Source organism: Myotis myotis, unplaced genomic scaffold (genome assembly GCF_014108235.1).
Source record: "Myotis myotis isolate mMyoMyo1 unplaced genomic scaffold, mMyoMyo1.p scaffold_m19_p_3, whole genome shotgun sequence".
Taxonomy (NCBI): domain Eukaryota; kingdom Metazoa; phylum Chordata; class Mammalia; order Chiroptera; family Vespertilionidae; genus Myotis; species Myotis myotis.
The window spans coordinates 186489599-186517537 of record NW_023416335.1 but is presented as its reverse complement, the minus strand read 5'-3'; the positions used below and the strand labels follow the sequence as shown (position 1 = coordinate 186517537).

The 27939-nt window shown below is 40.8% G+C and overlaps 1 protein-coding gene and 1 pseudogene across 2 annotated transcripts in view; both read left to right on the top strand.

Moving 5' to 3' along the window:
- Positions 1 to 2574: 2574 nt before the first annotated feature.
- On the top strand, positions 2575 to 9514 carry LOC118650720 (annotated as a pseudogene).
- Positions 9515 to 24954: 15440 nt separating this feature from the next.
- PTPRO (protein tyrosine phosphatase receptor type O) overlaps positions 24955 to 27939 on the top strand; it is a 214382-nt gene continuing 211397 nt past the window's right edge. Inside the window, exon 1 of one of the 2 annotated variants that reach the window (XM_036300652.1) lies at positions 24955 to 25550. In XM_036300652.1, coding sequence (XP_036156545.1) covers positions 25476 to 25550 — 75 coding nt within the window. In that variant the 5' untranslated portion in view covers positions 24955 to 25475. The remainder of the gene's footprint in view (positions 25551 to 27939) is intronic. The other variant, XM_036300653.1, reaches the window with a different exon arrangement.

Below are 27939 nucleotides of genomic sequence, written 5' to 3'. Positions count from 1 at the left end.
TTTTGTTTTTTGAGATAAACAAAGTATTTCCATGTGGAAGGTGATAAGCCAATTCTCAGCAAAATACTTTTGGGGTCGAAATCTTCCATCTTATCTCTAGCTATTGGTCTTTCTGTACCATTCATCCTTCACACATTCCAGCAGAAACAATCTAGTACTGAGGAGATGGAAGCCCAAGGTCCATTATATCTTGAAAAGCAAGCTTTGTACAATAGCAAATGTTGCCAAAATCATACATGTTAATCCTAATGGCATAAGTTTAAAATTAGAGACTGAGAAAAAGTAGCACCTACTGGCTAAGAGAAAGAGTGCAGGCTGGGTAAACAAGTTGTCACTTAATTGGACCTTCAAATTCTTCCCAAAATTAAAAAACAACTATTTTAATATATGACTTGATGTTTTTCTCCATCAGTGTGTGTATCACTGAATGATAAAGTCTGCTCACAGCCAAACATGAGCTCCATCAATATATCAGTTAATCTTTGGTTGTGGGTTTTCCTGGTGCAAGAAAGTATATCATCTTGGTTGTATCCTGACTTTTCATCTGGAAGTGGCAAGGAGTGTTCTTTTATAAGGGATTTGTTTGTATTTCCCAGTAGTTTCATAAGTTTAAATAGTTCAGTATGATCCCAGTATCTGTTCATTTCCAGAAATGTCCTCAGTATTAAAGGTTCAGTCCTAGGTAGATTTCTTTTTTTTCTTGCAGGCTCTTAATTGTATTAGTGACTTGAATGGTTCCTCTTTGCTTCCATCACTCAATAGCTATGGCCTTGGGAATCCAATTTTCTCCTTTCTTGTAGCCAGGTAAGCACCACAGCCTAAAGCCAAACCAATCTCTGGGTTGTGGGATGGATGTGGGTTAAAATACAAGAAAGTTTAATTGTATATTTAAAATTTTATGCTTCTATGCTAGATTAGGTCATTGTTATTGAATTTATTGGGGTGACATTGGTCAATAAAATTATTATTATTAGGTTTCAGGGGTACAATTCTATAATACCTCATCTGTATATTGTATTGTGTTCACCACTCCAAATCAATTCTTCTTCCATCACCATTTATCCCTCCTTTACATTTTTCTTTCCCTCATGCCTCCTTCCCTCTGGCAATCACCATTGTCTAGAGAACCATGAGATTTTCTTTGCTTAATCCCTTTACCCTTCTCACCAGCACCCAACCCCTTTACTAACAAGTCCTATATGGGTAGATACAGGTGTCCTAATGAGCTCTGTACCTAAGACAGGCCTGTATCACACGTGGTCACTGAGGCATTCTGGGGGAAGAGTGTGAGTTCTAAGTGCAGAGGAGATGACAGTGGTGGTGTCATGGCAGAGACTGCATGCCATCCTATAAAAAAAAACTTGGCCTAAACATAACACCAAAAATTCATAGGCAAACATCAAAAACTGGCAGACACTTCTGTTCCTAATTAGAGCTCTTTATTAAACCCATCCAGGGGCAGAAACAATGAGGATGTAATCAGATATGACACAAGGGAAGTTAAAATCATTCAAAATTACCCAGGCTATTTGAATCTCATATTAGGTGTGTTTTCTGCCTTGAAATGTTAGCTAATGAGAATGTGGAACCATCACAATGAGTAAGACATTTGGAGTTTAAGCATCCAGAAAAAATGCAGGCAAACCTTTACAATTTTTTCCACTGATGTTTTGAGCCGCAGGAAACCCAGTTCACTGTTCTTTTCAGTGATAACAAGTGACTCTCGATAATATGCTATCCATAAGACATGTTTCCCAAAATACACAGACTTAGTCAGTTCCTTCAAGGTAAAGGTGAGATTTTAACAAAGAGTGAGCACCTACCTGCTTTTAGAAAGAACTTGTCATGCAGAGCACATTTTGGGAACTGCTATTGGCTAATGTTTGTACCATTATGCAATTTTGCTGCTGAAAATGATGTGTGTCATCTATAAAAACTCTCATACCTGCACACTTAAAAATTTGACCACAGACTTATTTAAGCCCTTCTAAACATTTCTAAATAAATAGTTTTGATGGGTTTTGAATCACTTTTTAAAATATAAAAATGCAAAATATTTCCACTTATTGTCAGGAACAATGGTTGGCATCTGGGAAGACAGATGTACAGTAGTTACATTTCAAAAAAAAGACTATTGTGTAGTTGGTGGATGGAGTAGAAAAATCAATATCATAATATAATAAACATGGACAACTATGTACTTCACTTATTTAGATCTATATATATTTGAAGGTTTCTTTTTCAAGATGTGACAGCCATTCAAATCTGTTTGCAAAGTCAAATGAATTTAGGGTCTTTTACTTCTGCCAAAGATTAAGTAATAGTAACCACATTTACCCTCCAGCCTGAAATTATCTGTTAAAAAATAGGTACAATAAATCAAACAATGGTTTTCAAAGCACTGGAATTCAGGCTTAAAGAGCAGTGATTCATGACAAATGGGAAATGAGAAAAGCCCATAACTGTTCCAGCAGGCTGCCTTCAGTTTCCTGTCAGCAGTTCAAGGAGAAAGGCCAGGTGGAGCCCCGAGGACTCCTGAGTTGAGGGCAGAAGCTGAGCTGAGAGCTTGGGAAGATGGAAGTTGCTAGCATTTGCAGGACCAAGCACCAGAAGAAAGGAGCCCTGCAAAACAAGAGAACCCCAGGTATCTGCAGAGGACAGGTCCTCAAGTGGTCAGCAGAACATTACAGTGCATTCACGTGAGGAAAATACCCGACCCCTGGAAAAAACACCTGAAAAGACTAGAAAGAACAATAGTTAATGCTCACACGAGTGGGGGTTGGCCCGCAAGGCTCCCCAAAGCCCTTGTAAATTCCTAAGTGATAAGAGCACTAGGACCATTTTTTGTTCTCTTCTGGGAGTGGAGGTTTGGGGAGGGGGGGTTGTTACCATTGAACTTGCCTGTCTGGCTGGTGCAGAAGACAGATTCTGGGATAATGACTGTGAATTACTGCAAACTTAATCAGGAGGTGATGCTAATCACAACTGTGTTTAGAACATTGTATCTTTATTAGAGAAATTGAGCACGGCTTTTGGCTCCTAGTATGCAGCTATTCTGAATATGGAAATATCTTTTCTGTCTGTAGGGCTTTTACCCAATAACCATTTGTAAACTTAAAAAAAAAATGTTATTCAATGCTCTGATATCCTATCCAACATCACAGGATACCTTTATGGCCTGGAAAACGCAGCAATAGACTCTTCCTACAGTTCAGGGGTGTTGCATGTATCCCATCACCCAGAAAAACCAAGCAGTAGAATTGTCCGATGAGTACACATATGGCACCAGCTGACATACTGCTCCTTAGATGTTGGCAGGCTGTCTAGTGGAATATGGTATGTCTTCAACCAAGCAATAAATAATATATGGAACTATTTACACAAATCTATCAAAAATTGAGGTTATGCAGAGTCCCAACAAGTTAGCTGGCCCTTCACCAGGATTGGCTGCTGGCTCCTGCCCCACTGCGGAGAGCCCGAATTGCCAACCACGTGACGTCAAAGCTGAATCCCTTAATGGCACCATCATTCATGTTCTGGCCATGCTACCTGGTGGCAGGTTGATTACACTGGAACCCTCCCAACCTGGTGGTCAGGGTCAGTACTTTGTCTTCTGGGAGTGGCTGCCTTTTCTCTAATCCAAATGTTCTCCATCATTATTTTCTTTTTATATCATTTCCAGCCTATTCTCTATTCTGTGCAGGACGTGCGTTTTCTTTCATGCTGAGGTGAAGCAGGAAGGAATGTGCTTGACTCCCATTGGTGGAAAGGGTTGCCTCCTCATTGGAGATCAAGCCGAAAATCGATCCACTTCAGTTGTATCCTGTGTATTCTGTGTGTCATGTCGTGTGTATTCTCATTATCTGGCTTCCTAGCAATGGTATTCAAACAAATAGGCATCAATATTACAGGTAAAAATTACAGTAAAGATATGACAGATTAAAGTGTAGGTTATTTTTTCTGGAATTTTATATTTTATGGCAGTTAACTTAAAATTTTGTAATTTGCCGTGATTTCTTTTTCTCATTCTAAATATATATGTACTTTCACACATAATTTTGTATTTTCTATTTTAAATTCTTTTTCTTTAAAAAAGTCCCCCAAATCTTATAAGCTTTGGGGCCTTGGACCTACCTCTGGGCTCTGAGCTTGCTTAGTGTCAGGAGACAGGGTCATTTCTTCGTCACCAACACACACTGCCAGGCCATCACCATATAAAGGGCCCAGGATGGTCACTCAGTTCTATTGTTAAGATGACTTGGGAATTTGATTTAGTTGCTTCTAGAGCAGTGGTTCCCAACCTTTTTTGGGCCATGCCCCATCTAAGCATCTCTAAAATCCTGATGCACCCTCCCCCCATGACATATATTCTTATTATTCAAAAGATGAACTCCTATTCACATGGAGGAAGCCTAACAGGGCATTAACTTGGTCTAAACAAACTTCCAAAGAACGTGTCATCCATGAAAGAGAAAAATAAAAGAACATAAGGACAGCTGAAGTACTGAGGAAGAAAACACTAAGAAATTGTTAAAAAAATAATAATATGAAGTGATATGAAAAAATAGCAAATAAAATTTCAAAACATATAATAGAGAACTGAAATGCATAAATGTATCACAATATATATTTATATACTGTATATGAGGCCCCTAGAACCATAAGCAATGCAAAAAATGCACTCTTAATAACTCATTCTTGAATTGCCCCCCCTTAAAAATCAAATTGCCCCCCTGTGGGGCGTGTGCCCCATGCTGGGAACTACTGTTCTAAGGGATCAGAAATAAAATTGCTCACATCTGAGCTTCCAGGACCCACAACGTCCCCAAGCGCTGAGGTATGATACATCACCCACAAATAAAATTGAGTCTATTTCAATATCCTGACTAGAACAACACAGAAGGATTTTTAAATACTTAATTTATTTTTGAAGAAAACTTGGCTGCCTTACACCTGTTTCTCAACTGCAAACATGCTTTTAGTCCTCAGCACCAATTTTCTGAAATCTTTTGTTAATTATTTGGTAACATTTCACATAAAATAAGGAGATACCAAAGCACTTTCAATTCTCTCCAATATGGTTTGAGGGTAGACATAAATGAATAACTTTCTCTTTGTGAGGGAATAAATTATCGTGCTCTGAGATTTAAAATATCAGAAAGGATGAGTACCAAAAAAATGCCCTAGAGTAAAAATGTGTGCTTGTTTGAATCAGAAATAATATAAAAGGTGCTTTATTCTGTATGTTTCAGAGTCAAATCATGTATAGATTGTGTGTGTGTGTGTGTGTGTGTGTGTGTGTGTAAAAGAAAATGACCAAGAAACGTTTCTTGTTTTCCTACCATCATCATCTCTGTATTAACCGTGAGAGGTTTAATGGAGACATCTTCTTGGCTCCATTATTCTGATACAGATGTCATTAACTTCTCTCAGACATATTTTTAATTGCTGTTAGTTTCTACTGAAATTCATAATCCTGAGGGAAAGTTGAACTCACTCAAGGATCTTTTTGGCTTTATTGCAGAATACTAAGCAGCATAAATGGCTGATACTGACATAATTAATAATACTGCAGGCAAAGAAATATATTCCAAGGGACTGGCAAAGAATTAAATTATTACATATTATGCAGAACAACATATATTTTCTAAGTTATTGCCACTCCAGTGTCATATTCTGCAGCAAGAGTTGTTTTTTTTTCCAAAACATGGACAGAGAATTACAACTCAAAAATTCAGTCACCGTTATACTTGTATTTTGTCATAACTGCTGCAGTACAATTAACCAACTAAAGGTCATGGCATTTTCTTAGTACTGTGGAACTAGTCTGAGGAATTTTTTTCTTTTTTTTAAAAAAAAAAAGTTTTCATTGATTTCAGAAAGGAAGGGAGAGAGACAGAGACATCAACGATCACAGAGAATCATTGATTGGCTGCCTCTTGCATGCCCCCTACTGGGGATCAAGCTCACAACCTGAGCATGTGTCCTTAACCAGAATCGAACCTGGGACCCTTCAATATGCAGGCTGATGCTCCCACTGAGTCAAACCGGCTAGGCCTGAGGAACATTTTTCTACAAATGTTTATTCTGATAAAATATATATGCCTAAGCTTTTAAAATCTCTTTCAAATGCATTAATTCTGTTTCCATTTATATCCCCAATATTTCCATATGATTAGTAATTCATCCATTCATTTGAAAATTAATCTGTAATCTTACCAATATTTTATAATTGGTGGCCTTTCTGCATATTACTATTTAGTGTGAAATTTTTATATACTATAAAGCAAATGGGTTCATTAAACATATTCTCAATGTAAATTCTTTTCCAGCATTGTAAAAGTATGAAAGAATAAATGTGAAAACTTCCTTCTTTATCCATTCTGTGAGTTATACTGCTTTCCATATGGGTTGCTTTTGTGGGGGTCAAAAAATAATTTTCCTCCTGTCTTTCTAAATTATTTTGCCTAAGCTGAAAATCAAATTAAACTGAGGCAGGTTAACAGAACAAAGTGTCCAAAATTAATGATGGATGTACATGCAGGGGTCCCATCTATATATATAAAAAGCCAGCTACTGAAATGGCCAGAACAACCAGAGACCAGAACACCAGGCCCCTCGCCCAAGCTGGCCCACCCTCCAGGGAGCGGTTAGGGATTCCCCTAGGGCCCAGTGGTCGGCAAACCGCGGCTCGAAAACCACATGCGGCTCTTTGGCCCCTTGAGTGTGGCTCTTCCACAAAATAGCACGTGCGGGCACGCACATACAGTGCGATTGAAACTTGGTGGCCTATGCGCAGAAGTCAGTATTTTGTGGCTTGCGAGCTGCAGTTTGCCGACCACTGCCTAGGCAATGCGATAGGGTGCAAGTTTGATGGGGAAAGTGGAAGAAATACAGGAGAAGGACTTAAGGGTCCGCGGGGTTGGGGTGGTCGGCTGGAGGAGGTGTGGAGTGTGCTGAGGAAGGAGGAGGAAGATCCGATTGGAAACCGGCTCAGCACAGTACCTTTCTCATTGCGAACCAGGACGGCGCCAGCCGTGGCCTGAATGGGCGGTTGTCTCATGAGTGCGCCTGGGGCCGACATGTCCGTGGCAGCAGCAGTTCTCCTGAAACTTCACTGATTCCAAATAGGAAACAGCTACCAACCTCAGAGAACAGAAAAATCCTCTCCAACTAGAGGCCCTGGACTCCCAACCCGACTGAAGGAAACACCACTGAAGGAGGAGCTAGAAAAACCGGAAGCATGCGATCAGAGGATTGTGGGATTGATGAGGACGCCTGGGCGCCTAGAGGATTGTGGGATTGAGGGGGACGCCTGGGTGACCAGAGGATTGTGGGATTGTGGGATTGTGGAGGAGCCTGGGCGCCTAGAGGATTGTGGGATTGTGGAGGATGCCTGGGCGACCAGAGGATTGTGGGATTGTGGAGGACGCCTGGGCGACCAGAGGATTGTGGGATTGTGGAGGACGCCTGGGCGCCTAGCGCTAGAACGTGAGCCTGTAATTGGGCATGTGCATAGTCAGCCCTATAGTCCTCAGTTTCGCAGTATTTGGACGTGACTTCTGGCGGGAAGTTATTTCTATTGAGGTTTGCTGTTCCCTTGCAGCCAGGAAGATCGGAATTAAAGGTTTTGTCTGTTACCTTGGTTTGAAGTGAAGGACAAGAGCCCCCAGTAGGACCAGCTCTACGAGGAGTACACACGCACCTCCCAGGAACTGCAGGTGAAGCGCACCACAATCCAAGCCTTCAATGAAACCATCAAGATCTTCGAAGAGCAGGGCCAGACTCAAGAGAAGGCCAGCCAGGAGTATCTGGAGCACTTGGTGTGAGGGCAATGACAAAGAGATGCAGAGGATCCCCGAGAGCCGCACAAAACTGGAACAGGAGCTGCGGACACAGGCCTTGGACAACCGTGAGATCGATCAGCACATGAACAGCCTGAAGCCAGACCTCATGCATCTGCACAAGATCCGAGACCAGTACCTGGTATGGCTCACCCAGAAAGGCGCCCGGCAGAAGAAAATCAACCAGTGGTTGGGAATCAAAAATGAGACTGAAGGCCAGTACGCACTGATGGAGGATGAGGATGACCTCCCCCATCTTGAGGAAGGAACCTGGTATGTGGGCAAGATCAACCGCGCACGCAGGCTGAGGAAATGCTGACCGGCAAGTGGGATGTACCTTCCTCATCCGTGAGAGCAGCCAGCGGGGCTGCTATGCCTGCTCTGAGGTGGTGGACGGCGATACCCAGCACTGTGTCATCTACCGCCCAGCCACTGGCTTGGGTTTTGCGGAGCCCTACAACCTGAATGGGTCTCCGAAGGAGCTGGTGCTGCATTACCAGCACACCTCCCTCCTGCAGCACAACGATGCACTTATTGTCACACTGGCACATCCCGTGAGAGCCCCGGGCCCCAGGCCCCCCTCCTACAACCCGCTGACTCATACAGAGCAGGACTCCATCTTTCTGTCTATCTGTCTGTCTCCCTTCTTTGTGAATCTTTCTCTGTCTCAATCGCTCTCTTGCTTTCTCTGAGTCTCTCTCTTCCTGTCACTCTTTCTATCCCCATCTCTGTCCTCTCTGTCACTCTTAGTCTCTGTACCTCTAAGTCTCTGTTAGAGGAGCTTACCTCCTCCACCCCATGTCCCCTGTCCCCACTGGGCACTGCCCTCCCTGGCTCTGGCTGCCCCCACCAGTTCTTACAGTTCCTCTAAGCTCCCCCTGCCTGGACCTTCCATGTTTACAAAGGCCCCTGGGGTGCTCAGCCCCAGCCTGGTGCCCTGATTTTTAAGCAATAGACCTGGGTCAGGGCAGGAAGAAACTTTGCTGGGCCACTTCCAAGAACCTCAGCTGTGACATTTGGGGTCAGACCGTGCGGGTCTGCCCCACAGACCCAACTTCCCCTCCAAACCCTTAAGTGAAACCCACACTGGTTACCCCCATATGGAGCTGCTGCCCAGAGCCCTCCTCCCCCAAAAGCAAAATTGTTAAAAATAACCCCAAGAGCTGGGCCCTCTCTGACCCAGCCTTCTCAGGAACCGAGGCTGCTGCAGGTACTGCTGGGCCAGCCCAGAGGCACCGCTGCCCACAGCACCTCCGCTCGATGCAGTTTCTAGGCTTCCCCTTGATCATGTTCTGATTTTGTTTCCTTGACTGTAAACCCATCTTCTCCTCTTTTGGGACAAGAATCCAGGTTTTCTATGCTGCCATGGACCCCCACCCCCCCCACACACACACACCTGTCCAGCTAGGCTGGAGGGTGGATTTTATATGGTACATAATACTGATGTGGATATAAAACATTGAACTCAAAAAAAAAAAGAAAGAAAGAAAAATGGGATCATGACGAATAAGAAACTTTGGAGACGGTGAAGGGCAGTTTGTCCAGACTGTTGAAAGCTAAGAATTAGAGTTTAATTGGGATAGAAATCCTGCTAATAGCATCTGATGCCTGAATTCTGAGCACTCTACTTTTAGGTTTTCAAGTTCAAGTTTTTGGAGGCTGCCTATTAAAACATTCCTGGTTGGAAAGTGTTTGTATAGAAGCCCATAAGTATTAAGTATTTGCTATGTTTACCATGCTTAGCTCTCTGTAAGGAATATGGAATAATGTTAAACGCTTCATGGTCTCAAGAAGCTTGCCTTTTAAAATAAAAAATAAAGGAGAAATATAAATATTAAAAATAAAAAAAGAAGAAGCTTGAGTTTTAGGGGTGAAATCAGGCAGCTAGGCGAGTGGTTAGGGGCGATCAGGCAGGCAGGTGAGCAGTTAGCAGCCAGCAGTCCTGGATTGTGAGCGGGATGTCCAGCTGCCGGTTTAGGCCTGATCTGCGGGATTGGGCCTAAACCGGCAGTCAGACATCCCCCAAAAGGTCCCGGATTGTGAGAGGGTGCAGGCTGAGCTGAAGGACCCCCCCCCCCCGCCTTGCATGAATTTTGTGTACCAGGCCTCTAGTAAGAATATAAGACCCAAGGGTGCACATTGGGAGGTTCAGCTTTATATGTCATTCTGAACCAAAAAAGGGGTTGTGGGTTTGGGATTTCAAAAGGCAGGAAGGCGATTCATATGCAAATGAAAAAGCAAATATTTGGTAAATAAAAGTTTGTTGAGTTATTTTTAACAATGGGACACAGTGAGAACTTTGAACATATAGACCTTGCTAGGTTCCACTCTGTCAAATGCTAGTTTATAATAAACTATAGTTGTCTGATGAATCTTTCTTCCTGGCACAGGTCCTCCATTTAAATTCCTTTTAGTTGAGTAAAGGGGGCAAGTCAGCGGTTCTTTCTGAGTTTTTAAAAATAACCAGGTTAGCCTGACCAGCAGGCTCAGTGGTTGAGCATAGACCTATGAACCAGGAGGTCACAGTTCGATTCCAGTCAGGGCACATGCCTGGGTTGTGAGCTCAATCCCCAGTAGGGGGTGTGCAGAAGGCAGCTGATCAATGATTATCTCTCATCATTGATGTTTCTATCTCTCTCTCTCTCTCCCTTCATCTCTGAAATCAATGAAAATATATTTAAAAAACAAAACAAAACAGGTTAATATAGTCAATATCCCAAAGAGGCATATTTTCCATGTCAAACTCTGCTCTCCTTCTCCCTCTGTAATCCTATATAATAAAAGCCTAATATGCAAATTGACCAAATGGCTGGTCGCTGTGACACGCACTGACCACCAGGGGGCAGATGCTTAATGCAGGAGCTGCCCCCAGACTGCAGGCTCTAGGCCAGCCAAGGCGGGTGCCAGCAGAAGCCCCCTGATTGACCCACTGGCCGCCCCAGAGATTGGCCCTGATCGCCGGCCATGTCTAAAGACCCTACCCATGCACGAATTTTGTGCACCGGGCCGCTAGTCTATTATAAGCAACACTGCTGAGACCATTTCTTTCTATCTACCTTGTGGAGGGTCTTTAGGATAGATACATAGATGTAAATTAGCTGAGGCAAAGAGCATGAATAGTTCATATTTTGATTAATTCCTTGAAATGACCCCTACATTTATTCTACACCCAGTATTTTATGGAGGTTTTTTTACACCCTTAGAAACACTAGATGATATAATTTAAATTAATGAAATATATAATATATACCCAATACATGCATTATAATTGGCATTTTCCTGATTACCAAAGAGGTTGACCATATTATCATTTTTTGTTTATTTTGTTTTTGTGGGTTATAGCTTAGTATTTACCAAATTAGAAATTTAAACAGCTTGAATTATAAAATACTCATTTGTTAATTCATTTAAAAACAGTAAATCTAATACATATTAATGTAAATAACATGTCTAAAAAAAATAATGGTTTTAAAACAAAAAATAGTGAAAATGTGGCATTGTTTCATATTTTTGCATATCATTTTTATGTTCGATTTAATATAAATTGCCTGAATTAGTATTACTATTTCTTCATTTTATCTATTGAAACATGTTGTTTTGGTTAAAATGTATGAAGAAAATTCAGCCCCATACAGATATGTTCTTAGATAAGGGAGGAATCATTAATACCCTTTTTACTTACTTTTATTTTTTCCATTATCGTTTATCCCCTCTATGCCTGCTTCACCTCCCCCCTCCCCATTCTAATCACCACACTGTTGTCTATGCCCATGAGTTCTCTCTCTCTTGTTTTTTCTTTTTTGCTCAATCTCTCCACCCCTCCAGTACCTTCTCCCCTCACCCCCAACCTCCCTGAGCTGTCTGCCTGCTCTCTATCTATAGTGTGAGTCAGTCTCTATTTTCCTTGGTTCAGTTTGTTCATTAAAATCCACATATGAGTAAAATCATATGTTAATTCTTTCTCTGACTGGCTTATTTCACTTAATATAATGTTCTCTAGGTCCATGCATGCTTTCGCAAAGGGTAAATTCTTCCTTTACCCTTTTTTATCCACTCATTTGCTGATGGACACTTGGGTTGCTTCCAAATAATCGTAAATTTTTCTTTGCTAATATACCAAAACTTGACAACCTATAGTATTTTAAAGGTTAGTGATAATGTGGAAGCTGAAACTGTATAAATGTACTTTCATACTCTATGGCATTAACTATATGGACCCATCCTGTATTTTTTATTAATTCTTATCCTTGCATGCTTTTGTAATATTTTTCATTGGTTATTTAGAACATATTGGTTCTTGTGGATCTTCCAAATATGAAATATATCTTTATATAGCAGAAAAAGTTAATATCTTTTAATATCACTAATATCACCAGAGATCTTTAAATATTAAAAAGCTGTCCAGCTCATAGTGGCAAAATTCCATTATTTTGGGTGGTGGTGGAACTTGAAAAGCTTATTCCAGTTTTCCCTTATTTATACTTTTAATGGCAATAGGATCTATAGTGATATTCCTATTTTATTACTAATATTGGTTAATTTTCTTCTCTTCCAGGTATCTATGTTTATGCAAACCTGATTCTTGGCTCTCTGCTCTGTTCCACTAGTCCAGTGGTTCTCAACCTTCTGGCCCTTTAAATACAGTTCCTCTTGTTGTGACCCAGCCATAAAATTATTTTCGTTGCTACTTCATAACTGTAATGTTGCTACTGTTATGAATCGTAATGTAAATATCTGATATGCAGGATGGCCTTAGATGACCCCTGTGAAAGGGTCATTCGACCGCCAAAGGGGTTGCGACCCACAGGTTGAGAAACGCTGCACTAGTCTATTTGTTTATATCTGTTCCAATCACATACTTTCTTAACTCTTGTAGCCTTGCAAGTATTTTATAATATCTGCTAAGAAGTGTCCTCTACTTTTTCTTCCTTCCACTTTCTCTTCTTTTTCTCTTTCTTTTTTCTTTTTATTATTTCCCCTTCCTCCTCTTTTCTTCTTCTTACAGTAGTTTGCCAATGGTTGGTTATATGATTCTTTTATTTTATTTTATTGATTTTTTACAGAGAGGAAGGGAGAGGGATAGAGAGTTAGAAACATCAATGAGCGAGAAACATCAATCAGCTGCTTTCTGCATAACCCCCACTGGGGATGTGCCTGCAACCAAGGTACATTCCCTTGACTGGAATCGAACCTAGGACCCTTCAGTCCGCAGGCTGACGCTCTATCCACTGAGCCAAACCGTCAGGGCTGGTTATATGATTCTCCATAAAAATTTAGATATAATGTTTCAAGTTATACACACACTCTCCAAAAGAAGACAATAGCAGAAGAGATGACCAAGAGAAATGAATACATATGTCCACAGGGATTTGTACAATAATATTCAAAGCATCTTTCTTCATAGACAGCCAAACACTGAAAATAACCCAAATGTCCATCAACTACAGAATAAATAAATATGTCAAGGCAGAGTCATAAAATGAAATTTACTAGTACTACTAAGTACTACAAAAGAACAAACTACTGTTATACACAGCAATATAGGTGAAACTTAAAAACATTATTTGGAAAAAGTAGCCACTTATAGGACGAGAGAAATCAAAACAGTGGTTGCCACTAAGGAGGCAGGTGAGGCATTTAAATGCAAAAGCGCAAAGGGGAAATGATTAGGGTGTTGGAGATTTTTTCATATATTGACTACAATGGTGGTTACCTATGTGTTAAAACCCACAAAATTGTATCCTCAAGATCTGAGCAATTTGTTCATTGTAAATTGCTCATTAATCAAAAGTGCAATCCACTTCTATATAAATTCATGGGTTCAGAAATCATAATGAAAACTACAAATTATTTTGAACTTGGTAATATCACAACTTGTGTGACAGCTGAATTAGAGGAAAACTTATAACGTAGAAAAATACTAGAAAATTAAATATTGCATTTGTTTTCAAACAAGTTAGTTCTTTATTTTTTCCAACAAAATGTAGGATTCATGAACTATAGTTTATTTTTAATTTTCAATGTCTTTGTCTTTATTCATTTTATCTTACTCTATTTTACAAAGGTATGCTCTTTTATTATTCATTTCAAAAAACCACCTGGCTTCCTAAGTTATGCTATTATTATATGACTTTTATATGTAACTAGAGGGCCAGTGCACGAAATTCGTGCACTCGTGGGGGTAGTCCCTCAGTCCGGCCTGCGCCTTCTCACAGTCCGGGAGCCCCCTGATTGATTGCCCTGACAGTCGGTGGCCTGGACCTCCCTCTGCGGGGCAATCATGGGGTGATGGCGGGGCCCCCAATCAATTGCATCGCACCTGCCTTGGCTGGCCTGGGCCAGTGGGTGTCATAGCATGGTTGTCTGGATGGTCGTTCCATTGTTCGGCTGTTCAGTTGATTTGCATATTATGCTTTTATTATATAGATTTTAGGAGCTTTTTGTTTTATGTTTGCTTCTCTGTTGCTGTCTTCTTTCAACTTTCCTTGGTTTTGTTTTATTTTATGTTTGATAACCTTTGAAGTTACTCATTTATTTTTAAGTGTGTGCAACACCCAAATACAGACCAGCAAATTTCAGGTCATTTGTTATCTTCCACACTTGAGAGGGTAGATGTAACTTTCATGAACAATTCATGGAAAGTTTTATGTGTAGTTATTGATCTCTCAGCATTCCTAAGTATGTCTTTCTCACCAAGTGCAAGTAATGACATTTAAAAATGCTTGTTTCTGGGCGTCAAGCATGGATCTGCAGTCTCTGAGGCAGAAATTTTCTATATTAATAATTTCTAAACTCCATTGCCAGAAGCATGAGGCTTCTAACTACTTCTTAGCAGCTTTGGGGCTTTCTCAGCGCCTGGCATATGCTTGAGATTTTCTGTGAGTAGGCAAATGTTCCTCATGTTGATTTGGATCTTTACTTTTACTCTCTGCTCCAGTTCCATTTTGTGACTCAGTAAACAGGAGGTAATTTCACGCTTTATGAAAACTTGGAGTGATTGTGAATATTTTGCTTTTAAGAAATGGAAATGTAGATTGTTTAGTGGCTGCTGTTATTGATATTATGCCACACTGTAATTTAATGTCAACCTTGGCATTTTAAAGTGCCATGGTTAAAGGGAAGATTAAGAAGGGCCACGCATTACCAAAGCAAATGAGTCACTTTCACTGAGTCTTTGTCAACAGAGCCACCTAATTTGTGAGGCCCAGGGAGTCTAGGAATTGTCTGGAAATAAATTTTCTGAAGCTCCTTCTAAACATTTTTATTATTTTGAGAGAGAGAGAGAGAGAGAGAGAGAGAGAGAGAGAGAGAGACCGATCATTTTACTGTTCCTCTTGTGTACCCATTCATTGGTTGATTCTTGTTGATTCTTGTTTTTTGTTTGTTTGTTTGTTTGTTTGTTTGTTTGTTTTTTAAATACAATGGGATATTTTCCCATTGGATTTAGAGAGAGTGGAAGAGAGAGGGAAAGACAGGGAGAAACATTAATGTGAGAGAAACAAATAGATTGGTTGCCTCCTGCACAAGCTCCGACCAGGGCCTGGGCCCAGGCGGTGGGTAGCCTGCAACCGAGGTGCATGCCCTTGAGCAGAATCAAATTTGGGGCCTTTTGGTCCACAGGCTGATGCTCTATCCACTGAACCAAACTGGCTGGGGCTGTTGATTCTTGTATGTGCCCTGATCGGGGACTGAACCCACAACCTTGGCATATCAGGACAAGGCTCCAACCAACTGAGCTACCTAGCCAGGGCTGAAGCTCTTTTTTAAATGTTTACCTCACCTTGCAGTAATCATCTGAAAAATGACAATAAGTAACACTGAGGGTTTATATTTAAGCAAATGAAAATTACAAGGACTCTTAATATCCAGGATAAGTCAGTGTATCTAGTTTAGGATTGAAAGCCCAATAGTAGTTGATATGAATCATGGAGATCTACAAGAATTATTAGCTCCAAGAGTAAAGCAGTGAGATTCCCAGGACATCTTTCAGATTGTCAAGGTCATTGCCAAAGGACCCCATGACTCAAATCTTTAATTGACTTCTTTTTTAAAAAAAATCTTTATTGTTGGAAGTATTACATATGTCCCCCCTCCCATTTCCCTCTCCCACTCCCCTCCCCTCTAAGCCTTCACCACCCTATTGTCTGTGTCTATGGATTATGCATATATGCGTATGAGTTCATTGGTTGATCTCTTCCCCCTTCCACCAGCCCCTGCCTTCCCTCTGAGGTTTGACAGTTTGTTCAATGTTTCTATTTATCTGGGTCTATTTTTGTTCATCAATTTATGTTGTTCATTAGATTCCACATATGAGTGAGATCATGTGGTGCTTATCTTTCTCTGACTTAATTGACTTCTTAAACTCAAAGTAGCTTATTTGTCTTTATAAAATCTTCACATATACTAATAGTGAAAAAGTTTAAAATCACTTTTTCTAACCAAGTTTCTGAACATTAAATTTTGCTAACATTGAATTGGTTAAAAAACAGAGTAGAGGCATATATATTTGATTTTTGCATATCTATTTCCAACTCTCTAAAAATAATTTTAACACTTGCTTTCTGCTAAAAAGTCCAAATGAGAGTTTTTTTAAAAAAAACAGAATATAAAAATAATAAAACTAACAATAGCCAGAGGACCCAGCCAGAAATACTTGATATGTAGTAGACACTTAATACTTTCTGAATAAAATAACAAATGAATGAGTGAGAGATTTTTGTCTAATTAAGGATTAGGTAAATATAAAATAAATACTAAGTCAAATGAGACTGAAAACACTATTGATAAAATGTTGAATAAAGCATACATACAAATAGGGAGTTTCATTTTGATACTTATCTATATGTACATATTCAGATTGCTCCATTAAGTCAGATTATGACATTTACTTTGTAAACTGATTATACTATCATAGAGCTATTAAAAAGAAGCTCTCCACAGATTTATGTCCAAGCAGACAATTTGTCTTCATCCTAATAGAGAGGCAGAAGGAGGATTTTCTCTTTATCTGTTTCTAGAGAGCCTATTGCTGTTTTCTGTGAAGCCAGAAGATGAAAATCAGAGTAATTCTCAGTTCTTAGATATTTTTATCTTTTGTATCTACACTCTCCATTGGTGAGCTCAGACAGTTTCCATTTTAAATACCATTTTATGCACTGAAGATACCTAAATGTATTACTCCAATCCTTAGTGGAATAACCTTATTTCCAGAATGATTTGTTTAATTCCTATTCAATAGCTCTACTTAAGTGTATAGTAAAAATTCAAAATTAACATGTCTAAAATTGAGCACTGATTCACCCCTCAAAACCTGCACCACCTTTAGTCTTTCTTTTATTCCAAATAATGGCAAGATCATTCTTCCTGTCTAGGCCAAAAATCTGCGTGTCGTCTTGATTCCTCTGTTACTCATTTGTCAAATTCATATCTAGTTCATGAGCAAATCTTGTTTTCCTTCCTAAAAAAAACCTACCTAGACTCTCAGATTTCTCAGCACCTCCGTTGCACATTTTTTCTTGCCTGTTTTATCCAGTATTCTTCCAATGGTCTTTTATACAATGGTCTTCTAACCTTACATCCAAGAGTATACTCCAACATAGAAACATTGCCTCCTCTGCTCAAGACTCTACACTGGTTCCCTGTCTCTCAAATTAAAAGCCAAAGTCTTTACAATGATCTCCATTATCCTACATAATCTTCTTCGAATACCCCCATCTCGTACTGCCCATACTACCAATGTCCCTTACATGTTCCATTCCAAACACATTGTTCTTCTTGCTGTTACTTAAATATCAGGGACATCACTGCTTCCTAGGTTTTGTTCCCTTTGCTTAAATGCATGTCTGGATTCTAAGCACTAGAACATAATCTTACACAAAAGAAGTGTACAATATGTATCTGTCAAATAATTTAATGAGTTATAATTCAAGATTAATGTTAATTGAATATGTTTTATCAAAAGGACAGATTTTTAAATTGTTCAGATAGTACCAGAAAATGTAAGAACATGCTCAACGATTAATGAGGTCCTTTAAAAAATGACTCAGAAGCAACATTGAAGAGGCTTATATACTAGTACTCTAAATGGCAGCAATTAAACACTAATAACACCAAATGCTGGCAAAGATGTGGAGTAACAAGAACACTTATTCATTGCAGGAGGAATGCAGAGTGGTATAACCACTTGGAAGACAGTTTCTTATAAAGGTAAAATACTTTTACCCCATGATTCAGCAATTGGGTTGATACTTATGTTCACACAAGGACCCTCACATGACTGTTTAGAGCAGCTTTATTTCACGCTTTGTGACTATTAGACAAGTGCTAGGCTGGGCTTGGGAGCCGAGGGATGAGGGTGATCTACCACTGAACATCGTGGAGTTCAGGGAGACCATGTATGTAGAAGTGAAGCAAACCAAGCAGATAAACAAAATGAGTGACAGTGTTGGTGCCAGCATGTGGTTGGAGTACTGTCTAGGGTGGCTCTTGGGTGATAGCAAGTAGTTAAGGACTCAAACTCTGAGCATGTTCAGATCTTCACAGATCTTGATGTTCTCCTGCATTCATTTGCTTTCTTTCTCAATCCAGCTATCATTTCAATTCTGCTTTTATTAGAACCTTTAATCCCTTGATCTTTTCGTTTTTATATTCCACTTTACTAAAGAATGTACTCAGACCAGTTTTTCTGAAGGATTCAGTTCTGATCATATCACTCCTCTGTTTCAAACAGTTTAGTAGCCCCTGTTCCCTTTCCTTGGCCTTTGATGTCAATCTCCTGGTCTAAATATACTTTTCAATTTTAAGATCATGGTCTAAAGAGGATTGCAAATGAAGGCTCCTTCCATCTTATGGTTCTTCACTTCTCTAGGTCCTTAGAGTTCTCTCTATTCAGGATGAGAAAAAGAGAGTGAGGATTATATATCAAGGCTTTTATGAACCAGGCCTGGAAGTACCCATCACTTTTGTCACAATTCCTGGGCCATGACTCAGACTTATCTCAACACTTAACTGCAAGAGAAATGGAAATGGAGTATACCTGTGTGCTGCCCGGAAGAAGAAACAGATGTGGCTATTAGTGAGCAAAGGACTTTGTGCATGTCAATCTTATTACTTCAACTTCTCTAACTGTACTCTTATTTTAGAGCATGCCCTGAGCTTTCCAGCTTCCAGAATTTTTACATATGTAAGTTCTCTGTCCTTCCCTGATTGCTTTTAGCATTTGTTTCTATCTTTGCTTCTACTTACTATATTTTATCTTGTTTGTAGTTCTTTTAGCATACCATCTTTTCAACTAGGTTGCAAGCTCCCGGAGGTCAACATCTGTATCTTATCTGAGCTGTGCCCAGCATGGCAAGAATGGAAAAATATATGGCTGGTGAGTGACTCAATGAACCATCCATGTAGATATCTCAGCTAACAGGAGACAAAAGGGGAGTTAAGCAATTTCATGAGCTTAATTCTGAGATTTTGTCACAAGATAATATGGGAGAGGCAATCACATAATCAGAAAGCTGAAATTTGTCTTAAAATACTGTTATTGTTAAGCACCTTTAAACACTCTTAAAATGCTGAAACTCATGTATATAAACATAAAGCAATATTGTCTTTTTAAAAAACAAGTTTTTAAAAGATTGGGTGTTTTTTGTCCATACTTAATTCTTACCTGGAATTAATATTTTAATTTTTTAAATTGAAAAACAGTAAAATTTGTCCTTTTTATGGTAAAATTTGATGAGTTTGGGCAAATGTATATGTCACATAATGAACAATCAGGTCAAGATTTAGTACATTTCCATCACTCTGAAAGTCCCTTTATGGTCAATCCTTCCATCTTTCCAGCCCTTGACAACCGTTAATCTACTTTTCTCCCCTATAGTTGTCATTTCTGAAATGACACATAAATAACATCTTACAGTGGGTTGCTTTTTGAATCTGACTTCTCTTCACTTAGCATAATGTATTTGAGATTCATTCATGTTGTTCCATGTATCAGATCACTTATTTTCTTTCCTGAATAATATTCTATTGATTTTATATGCCATGGTTTGTTCATCCATTCAAAAGTTGAAGGGTTGCTTAATTTTGAGTAAAATTATCATCCTAATAAAAATAATTTTCTCTTTCGTGTTTCTCTTCTGATCATTCACCAATCTTAGAGGCTGCACAAGGTTCCCCAGGATAATTCTTGTGCAGATATGGGTAACTTTTTGCCCACTAAAGAAAGTAGGAGTATACTTGAAATAGAGTTTGATTTCCCATCTTGAAAAAATAAAACCAAAACATTAATATAAATATTTCATATTTTGATATTTGATAGTATAATTATCATTGAAAATTATACTACACTACTTATTTAACCAATGCTTTCTGAGGACCTACTTTATTCCTGGAAATGACTTCAGTGCTCTGGAGAAAATGGCAATCAAGTACTCGACATAATTCCTATGCTCGTAGAATTAACAATCTAATGAATGAGATACTCATTAAGCAAACAGTGATAAAAATAACATATCAATAATAAAAATACTGGATGGGCTTTGAAACCTTAAACTATGGGGATAGAGTGCGAAAGTAAAATTTGAGCAGAGATCAGATGAAAAAGAGGAGAGGAGCTTTTCAGGCAGAGAGGACAACATGTATCTCAGTGTTAGGAGGAAACATGTTATGCATGAGTTTTAGAAATTCAGAGAGCAAAGGAGATGAAGGTGTGGCAAGAGACCTGAGAAGCAGATAAGGGATAGCTGACCTTGTGGCCCATGCAGAGGATTTTGTCACCATCCTAGAAATGTTTGGAAACCATTGGTTGGATTTATGTAAAAGAGTCAGAGTGATCAGATTTGAGTTTCAATAACTGGTTCCAACTGGCTGCAAATGGAAATACTTCCCTATCATGCTTCAGGGAGAAGTAGAAGGGACCATAGGGGCTGCAGGTAGACTCTTGCAATTAAGAAGGTTACAAACAGTTCAACAAAAAGTCATGGTAATTTTGAACAACATGAATGAAGGTGGTTGGGATGCAGGGGTGGGCAAACTTTTTGTCTCGAGAGCCACAATGGGTTCTTAAACTGGACCCGGAGGGCCGGAACAAAAGCATGGATGGAGTGTTTGTGTGAACTAATACATGTTAACACTGCTGCTGGTGAAGGAGCGGAGGGGAGAGCAAGAGAACCCTCCGCTCTTTCAGCTCCGCGGGCCGGATAGAACAGCCGAACGGGCCAGATCCGGCCCGCGGGCCGTAGTTTGCCCATGGCTGGATAGAGAGAAGTGAATTGATATAAGAAATATTTTTGAGGTAAAATGACAGGAATTAGAACCACTTTGAAATGGTGCCATTGGGGGTGGGGAGAAGGAGACTGCAAGTATGCCTCAGTTTGGTGTTGGCACATTTACGGAGATAGGGAATTATGGGGGAATTTTTATGAGTTCAGTTGTAGACCTTTAAAGTTCAACCTGTTTTAAACGTTGAAAGGGAGAGTCAACTGTGCTGTTAGTTTTATGGGTCTGCATGGGTCAAAGAGTAATAGCTACACTATAAGTGTATCTAGAAACGTACAGCTTCCCAATTATGCGTGTTCTTCATGTCCCTTCACAAAGCGGATATTCTTCTCTAGGACACTGAAATCTCTCCCAAGAACCTTCGTGTTTTCTTAAACAATTTTACTCTAGATTGTTCTGCTAAGACAGTTAATAACACCAATCTATCATTGGTATCCTCTTGCCCTCCTCAGACTGTAGACTTCTTCACCGCCTCTCTCATAGAGTAGAGAATATTATTAACTTTGTAATTCTTAGCATGAAAATTGATTTAGTGTGATTGATTTGAAGTGAAATTGTCACTGCAAAGTTATTATGCCTACTCATAGAATCCTTCGCTTTTAAGGCCATGCAGTATGGTTTCTCCAGTACCTGAAATCACCATGAAAATTTTTCCATAATTATACATTTGCAACCGGTTTTTGTTTTGTTAATCCTCACCTGAGGATATTTTTTTCCATTGATTTTTAGAGAGAGTAGAAGGGAGGGAAGGGAAGAAAGAGATAAAGAGAAACATCAATAGGAGAGAGACACATTGATTGTTTGCATCCCACATGTACCCTGATGGGGGCTGGGGATCTACTGGGGAAGGGAATCCATTGGGGCCAGGGATCAAACCTGCAGCCCATGTGTGTGTCCTTGATCAAGGGAACTGACCCCGCAACTCATTGGTGCACAGGCCTATTCCCTAATCACTGAGAAACACCGGACAGGTCTGCAGCCACTTTTTAAGTGACACATATGTAGACTCTGTTTGTCACACATGATAGATAGTAAATGTTGCATTACATCTTTAATTTGAAGGGAAGTAAAGAAGAAAAGGGAGGATCAGCAGGCACCATTTTCACTGAGCAAACAATCTGTCTTGCTTTATTGACATATCATGTACAAGTTCTAGTCATGCTTTTTTTTTTCAGGCTAAAGTGAACCCTCTCATGCAGGATGAGGATGCTTTAAATTATAATTAGTCAAGAAACCTAGTTATGAAGAACAGCTAGGTGAGTAGATGATAACAATGTCTGTAATCGTTCAGAAAAAAATATTATAAAAGTCCATTAGCCAATGCATCACACATAAACAAGCTTTGAAATAAAACTGCATGATGTAGGGGTGTTTAATGTATTTTTTTAAAATTAGGAAAAGCAAAGGACATGTGAACAATACACAGTAATCCTAGTATATAACTGACTGCTAGAGGGAATAGTATCTAAAAATGCCAAGCTGCCTCCTTATTTTAGGATCGTTCATTCATTCCATAGCCTGCAGTTTGTGTCCACTGATAAGTATCTGCTCAGGCTTGCCTATTCTTTTAAGCAGATGACTTTCGTCATAAAACTATGCCCTGTGTTACAGTATTTTTATTTGATTTTCCTTAAGACTATGTAAGAGTCAAGTTAAAAAAAAGTTAGATCCCTCAATAGGCATTATTTAGGAGGGAAAAAAAAGAGGCAATGGGAAATGAGTATGTATCCATGTAAAAGCAAATATGACCTTCTGTAGGAAATGTCACTGTTTCTCAAGTGTGACAAGAATAATATATCTTGGCAGTTGAAACATGCTATTCACCTGAGGCCTGTCAATCATCCTGATTTTGAAAGACAGGATTTATGAATTGTCAACACGTCTTTTAGGCGAGAACCCAGTGTTCATCAAGAGCAAAACTAAAGCAAATGTTCAAATAAATGGAAAGTCGAAACACTGCCTGGTCATTCTACACATAATCTAGAGTTCATGTGTGATCATAATTGTAGCATGTGAGATATGGGTGACAAACTACATGGCTATTACTGTGCTTCTCAAGTGGATCAATGGCTTGTGTTTTTCCTGCGATCCATATAAAGCAAAGCATTTGTCATTGGGCAACCCCTATAAATGCAACTCTCTAATACTGCAAGCGCTGACAGCCTTGTAGGCGATTTCAGCAGGGAAGCCAGGACTAAACATACTGAACTACATTAGAGTTGGTCCCTGGAGGACAGAATTCAGCCTCATTGGCAAGGGCACTGGAAGAGTTCCATTTGACTCCTCATTAAACCTCTCCTAGGGACTGAAGCTCTGGCTCCGTGGCTGCTACTGCTCCTCTTTCTACAGGAGAGCTAGTGTGAACGACACAGGCATATTCGTTTTCAGATATTTAGGCAGTTGTTGCTTTGCCTAACAAAAATAAAGCCTCCTACAGATTTTTAAAACGATCTTCCAGCCTCTTGATCATTAAAAACCTTATTATTATTTCCAGAGGAAATAGCTTTATTTCAGCTTGTGAGGATTCATGTTAAACGCCTGTCTTAGGACATATACAATAAAAGGTTCTGCTTTTCTGCATTTATCTGTTCTCTGAGAAACAGCATTCTGAGGAAAATACATTGAGTGGCCAGATTATTATGACCACCCCATCAGTACTTCATTGACACTTCCAAAATACTGAATATTGAAAACTTCCTAAGCAAATACTCTCAAGGTTTTATTATTATTATTATTATTTGCATTATTTGCATATTTGCATATTTGCATTATTTTATTATTATTATTATTTGCATAACTAATTCACTTCATTGTACTGATACATAATAATCTGGCCACTCAGTATAGTTGGTGATAACAACCTCAGCCTTCTTTACCTACCAGAATTGCTGGGATAATGAAATCAGAACAAACATTTTGAAGCAGTTGGTGAAGCACACATTATTACGTGCACTGCCAATGCCTGTTCTTATTGATTTGGAATCTTGAAAATAGCATAGCACGGTTTAGCATACTTTGGAAGTACTGCATTGGAAATGCTGATGATACAGCATTTGCATTCCTCTGGGAGTCTCTCCTAGGAAGATTCACAAGACTGTTTCTGTTTTAAGTGCAATAAAAACAAACAAAACTATTTTGTCTAGCAAGAGCTGTGTAAAATACCTTACGATGGAGAGAAAATTTTCTGTGGTTATGAAATAATACCTACAGTCTTTGGCCATCTAATCACAGTGGTACTTAATGGAGTATTAATAATGCAAATTAATGAAGAATGCTTTACTGCTTACTGTTTACTGTTCATGTTTCCCCAAAGTGCTCCATATGTACATGTGTATAAAGGCATAAGAAGCTAAGCAAATTCTGAAAGAAGTGATGAAGAAAAAATAGAAAGACAACATAGCAAAATATAATCATATAAAAATATGCATCACGGTGAAAGTTCTTTTTGCATTTACAAGATAAATGGTATCCAAGGGTGGCCCTTGAAATTTACAAGAACTCCTGATTCCAAATGGAAAATGTGTATAATTGTGCTATATACTTCTTGGTGAGTGTGGGATGGAGAGTAGGAGAGTGTTGAAATGGGATAGGGAGAATGGAAGAGAAAAGGGTTGTATTTTCTCTCTCTCTCTCTCTCTCTCTCTCTCTCTCTCTCTCTCTCTCTCTCACACACACACACACACACACACACACACACACACACACACACCATGCACTCACTCCATAGCTAGTCACAACCACCACTCCCTTTCAGGAGTTATTACTGGTCCTTTATAACCACGACTGAGAGCAGATGTGGGGAGGTTGAGAGGGGCCTGGGATCTGGTCAGGAGTTGGTCCAGAGAAGTCAGAAACCGCACACAACTCCCACATCTGAGACTGTGGAAGGGGTTGGGGCGGAGCCTGGCGAGGGGCTGTCCAGCGATTAGAGGCAGCGGGCGGACCCTGCTGGGAGGGCTGGGAGGCTGCTGTCACTTTACGAATCCGCAGCCCAGAGAATATTGCCGCTGCCGGAGAGCCTGGCGAGCCGGGACAGGGTCCCCGCCTCTCGCTCGCCACGCGGACCCGCGCCTCCTCTGGCAGCGGCGGCGGTGGCGGCAGAGCCTCACCCACTCCCATCCCCACCCTCTCCATCCTTCGCTGCTAAAGAACAGCCGCGCCTGGCACGTTCCTGGAGGACCGCGGGTGCGATACCGGGAAGAGAGCCGCCGCGGAGAGACCGGAAAGGCAGCATGCGCCCTCCGGGAGCTGCCTCGGCGCCCAAGGTCTGAAGCTGCAGCCCCAGTTCGCCATTGTGAGCCGCCACCGGGGCTCCCGCCGGCACGACCGCCCCTCTGGGTCCCCGTCCGCGCCGCGATGGGGCACCTGCCCGCGAGCACCCGCGGCGGCCGCCGCCTCCTGCCTCTGCTCGGGCTCTTTGTGCTGCTCAAGGTAGGGAGCCCCGCACCCCGCCCTCGGTCCAGCCGGCGCCCGAGCTCGGCTCCCGGCTCTGCGGCCACGGACCTGGGCGCCCCGGGACACGAGGGCCGCGCGGCTGGGAGCGCAGGCTGTGCAGCGGGGCGCATGCTTTGTTGTCCTGGCGGGTGCGCGTGCCCCGCGCTCTTAGGGGACGTGGTGGGAGAAGGGGGAAGTTTGCTCTCTCCAGCTTTCAACCTTTGTGCTCTTTTACCCACCTCACAGGTGGGCTTGTTGGATAATGCTTCCTCTGGCAAAGTGAGGCCACTTTCCCTTCTTCTGGCCGCTACGTGCTGCGCCCCGATGCTGCCTAACCTTCCCGCCTCCCCCAGCGGAGTGCGAGCCTGCTTTGTCTTAATTTACCTTTTGCCGGGATTACACCGGGGGCGGGCGCTGAGCTCCTCGGCTGCCCGAAGGCTGCTGGGGGTGGGTCAGGAGAATGGTTTTCTTTGGAAAAAGAGTGTCAGCTTGACACTGGAGAGGACTCCTCGCTCCCTGAGAAAACCCTTTACAAAGTCTCCAGACTTTCCCCACTGTATGTATAGAGAATGACACCTCTACATTCCAATGGCAGAAAAATCGGTGTAATTTACTTTCTCGTGTTGTCTTTGGAATATCCTACTCCAGGGTTATACTTTGAGGAAAAGAAGAGGGCTGCTTAAAAAAAAAAAAAAAAAATCGAGTTTGACAACTATACTGTACATAAAAATTTAGACATTTTAGCTAGATGTTTTCTTGGAAAGTGGTGTGAAGTTATGAGGTAATTGTCTACCACTTGTGTCTTCGGTAGGGCTACTTCAGTGTTGTCCTGAGTCATTCCTGTCCATTCTCCCCAAAGCAAACTATGTCTGCTGGTCACGGGGAGCTATTCTTTCAGCACCACAAGCTATCTTCCTCAGAAATGGATGAGACATTGATGGATGCAAATATTTTCTTATCAAAGCGTCACTTCTTGCTGACATGCGCCATTGACTATGAATGCTTGACAAGGAGACTGCGGAGCAGGACCAATGGGTTGAAAACAGTGTCACTTCTAAATATTCCATATTTTCATTTATCTTAATGGAAAAATAGTTTCAGGGAGAAACAGCAACAGAGTGCATAGGGAAGATTCTAAATTACATTTACTATGTTTTCACATTGTTCTTAAGTTTAAATAATAATTTTACTTAGAATCTGGTTAATAATAATCTCACTAATACGGTTTCACTCCAGGGGTAACTCTATGCGCACACACCACAATGTATTAGAGTTAAGTTTCCTATTAATTTTTCTATCTGTCAAATTCTGTCATGACTCTTCGTATATGCAACACTTGTCATGCATCCGAAGTGAGAGATGGAGTCAACACACATTTTACTAAGTAACAGCTAAGACTTACACACATGACACCTGGTCCACATCCAACCTTTGGCACAGCTGCAGGTTTTTATTTGAATTCTCTGTAATGGGGGCAGAACCCCAGAAATGGGAGAGGGCATAGGGTGCTGCAATTAAAATCTAAAATATGTGGCAAAAGTTCAAATAAAAACTTGATATATTGGAGTGAGGAAATGGTCAATGATAACATAATGGCACCCTCAGTGACTGGGATAGAGGCTCGCCTTGTGCCATACAGTAGCTGCACTTCTGCACATATGCAGATTGATGGCAGTTATGGTAAACGTCATCACATAGTAAATACACTGATGGAGCTTGTCGTTTAAGTAAATGTTGTGATGGGACAAACAATTTTGTAAAGCTCTGCCCTTCATTTTATGTAAATGCAGTGTTTTATGTCACCTGAATACAAAGTACACCAGAGGAAGGATAACTCTGTGCCAGTCTGACATATACTGAATACACCCTATGTGCCAGTCAGCCTGATATATACTGAATACACACTATGTGCCAGACAGTCTTCCAGGCATTTCACATTTGCTATTTTATTTAATCCTATCCTATCTAATAATAGACAAAAATGGTAATTGACCATAGTTCACTACGCCTCCAATTGGCTAATCAGCACAATATGCAAATTAGCCACCAACAAAGATGGCGACTAATTTGCATACTGCAGGCAGGGCGGGACAGCGGGAGCCTCCATCTGGGCCCTGTGTGCAGCCCTGGGTGGTGGGGCTTAGGCGGTGCTAAGCCCCACCCCCTAGCCAGGACCCCCGTGTGCCGCCTAAGCCCTGCCCCCATCCAGGATCCCCATGTGCTGCCTAAGCCCTGTGCTGCCTAAACCCTGCCTCCAGCCAGGACACCATGGCGACTAGAGAGCTGGAAAGTGCTGCCCACAGGGAACACCCAGCAAGGCCTGACCCCGGGTACCCTGGTGATCCAGCAATCGGTGAGCAGGAAAGTGTGGTCTGTAGGCAACACC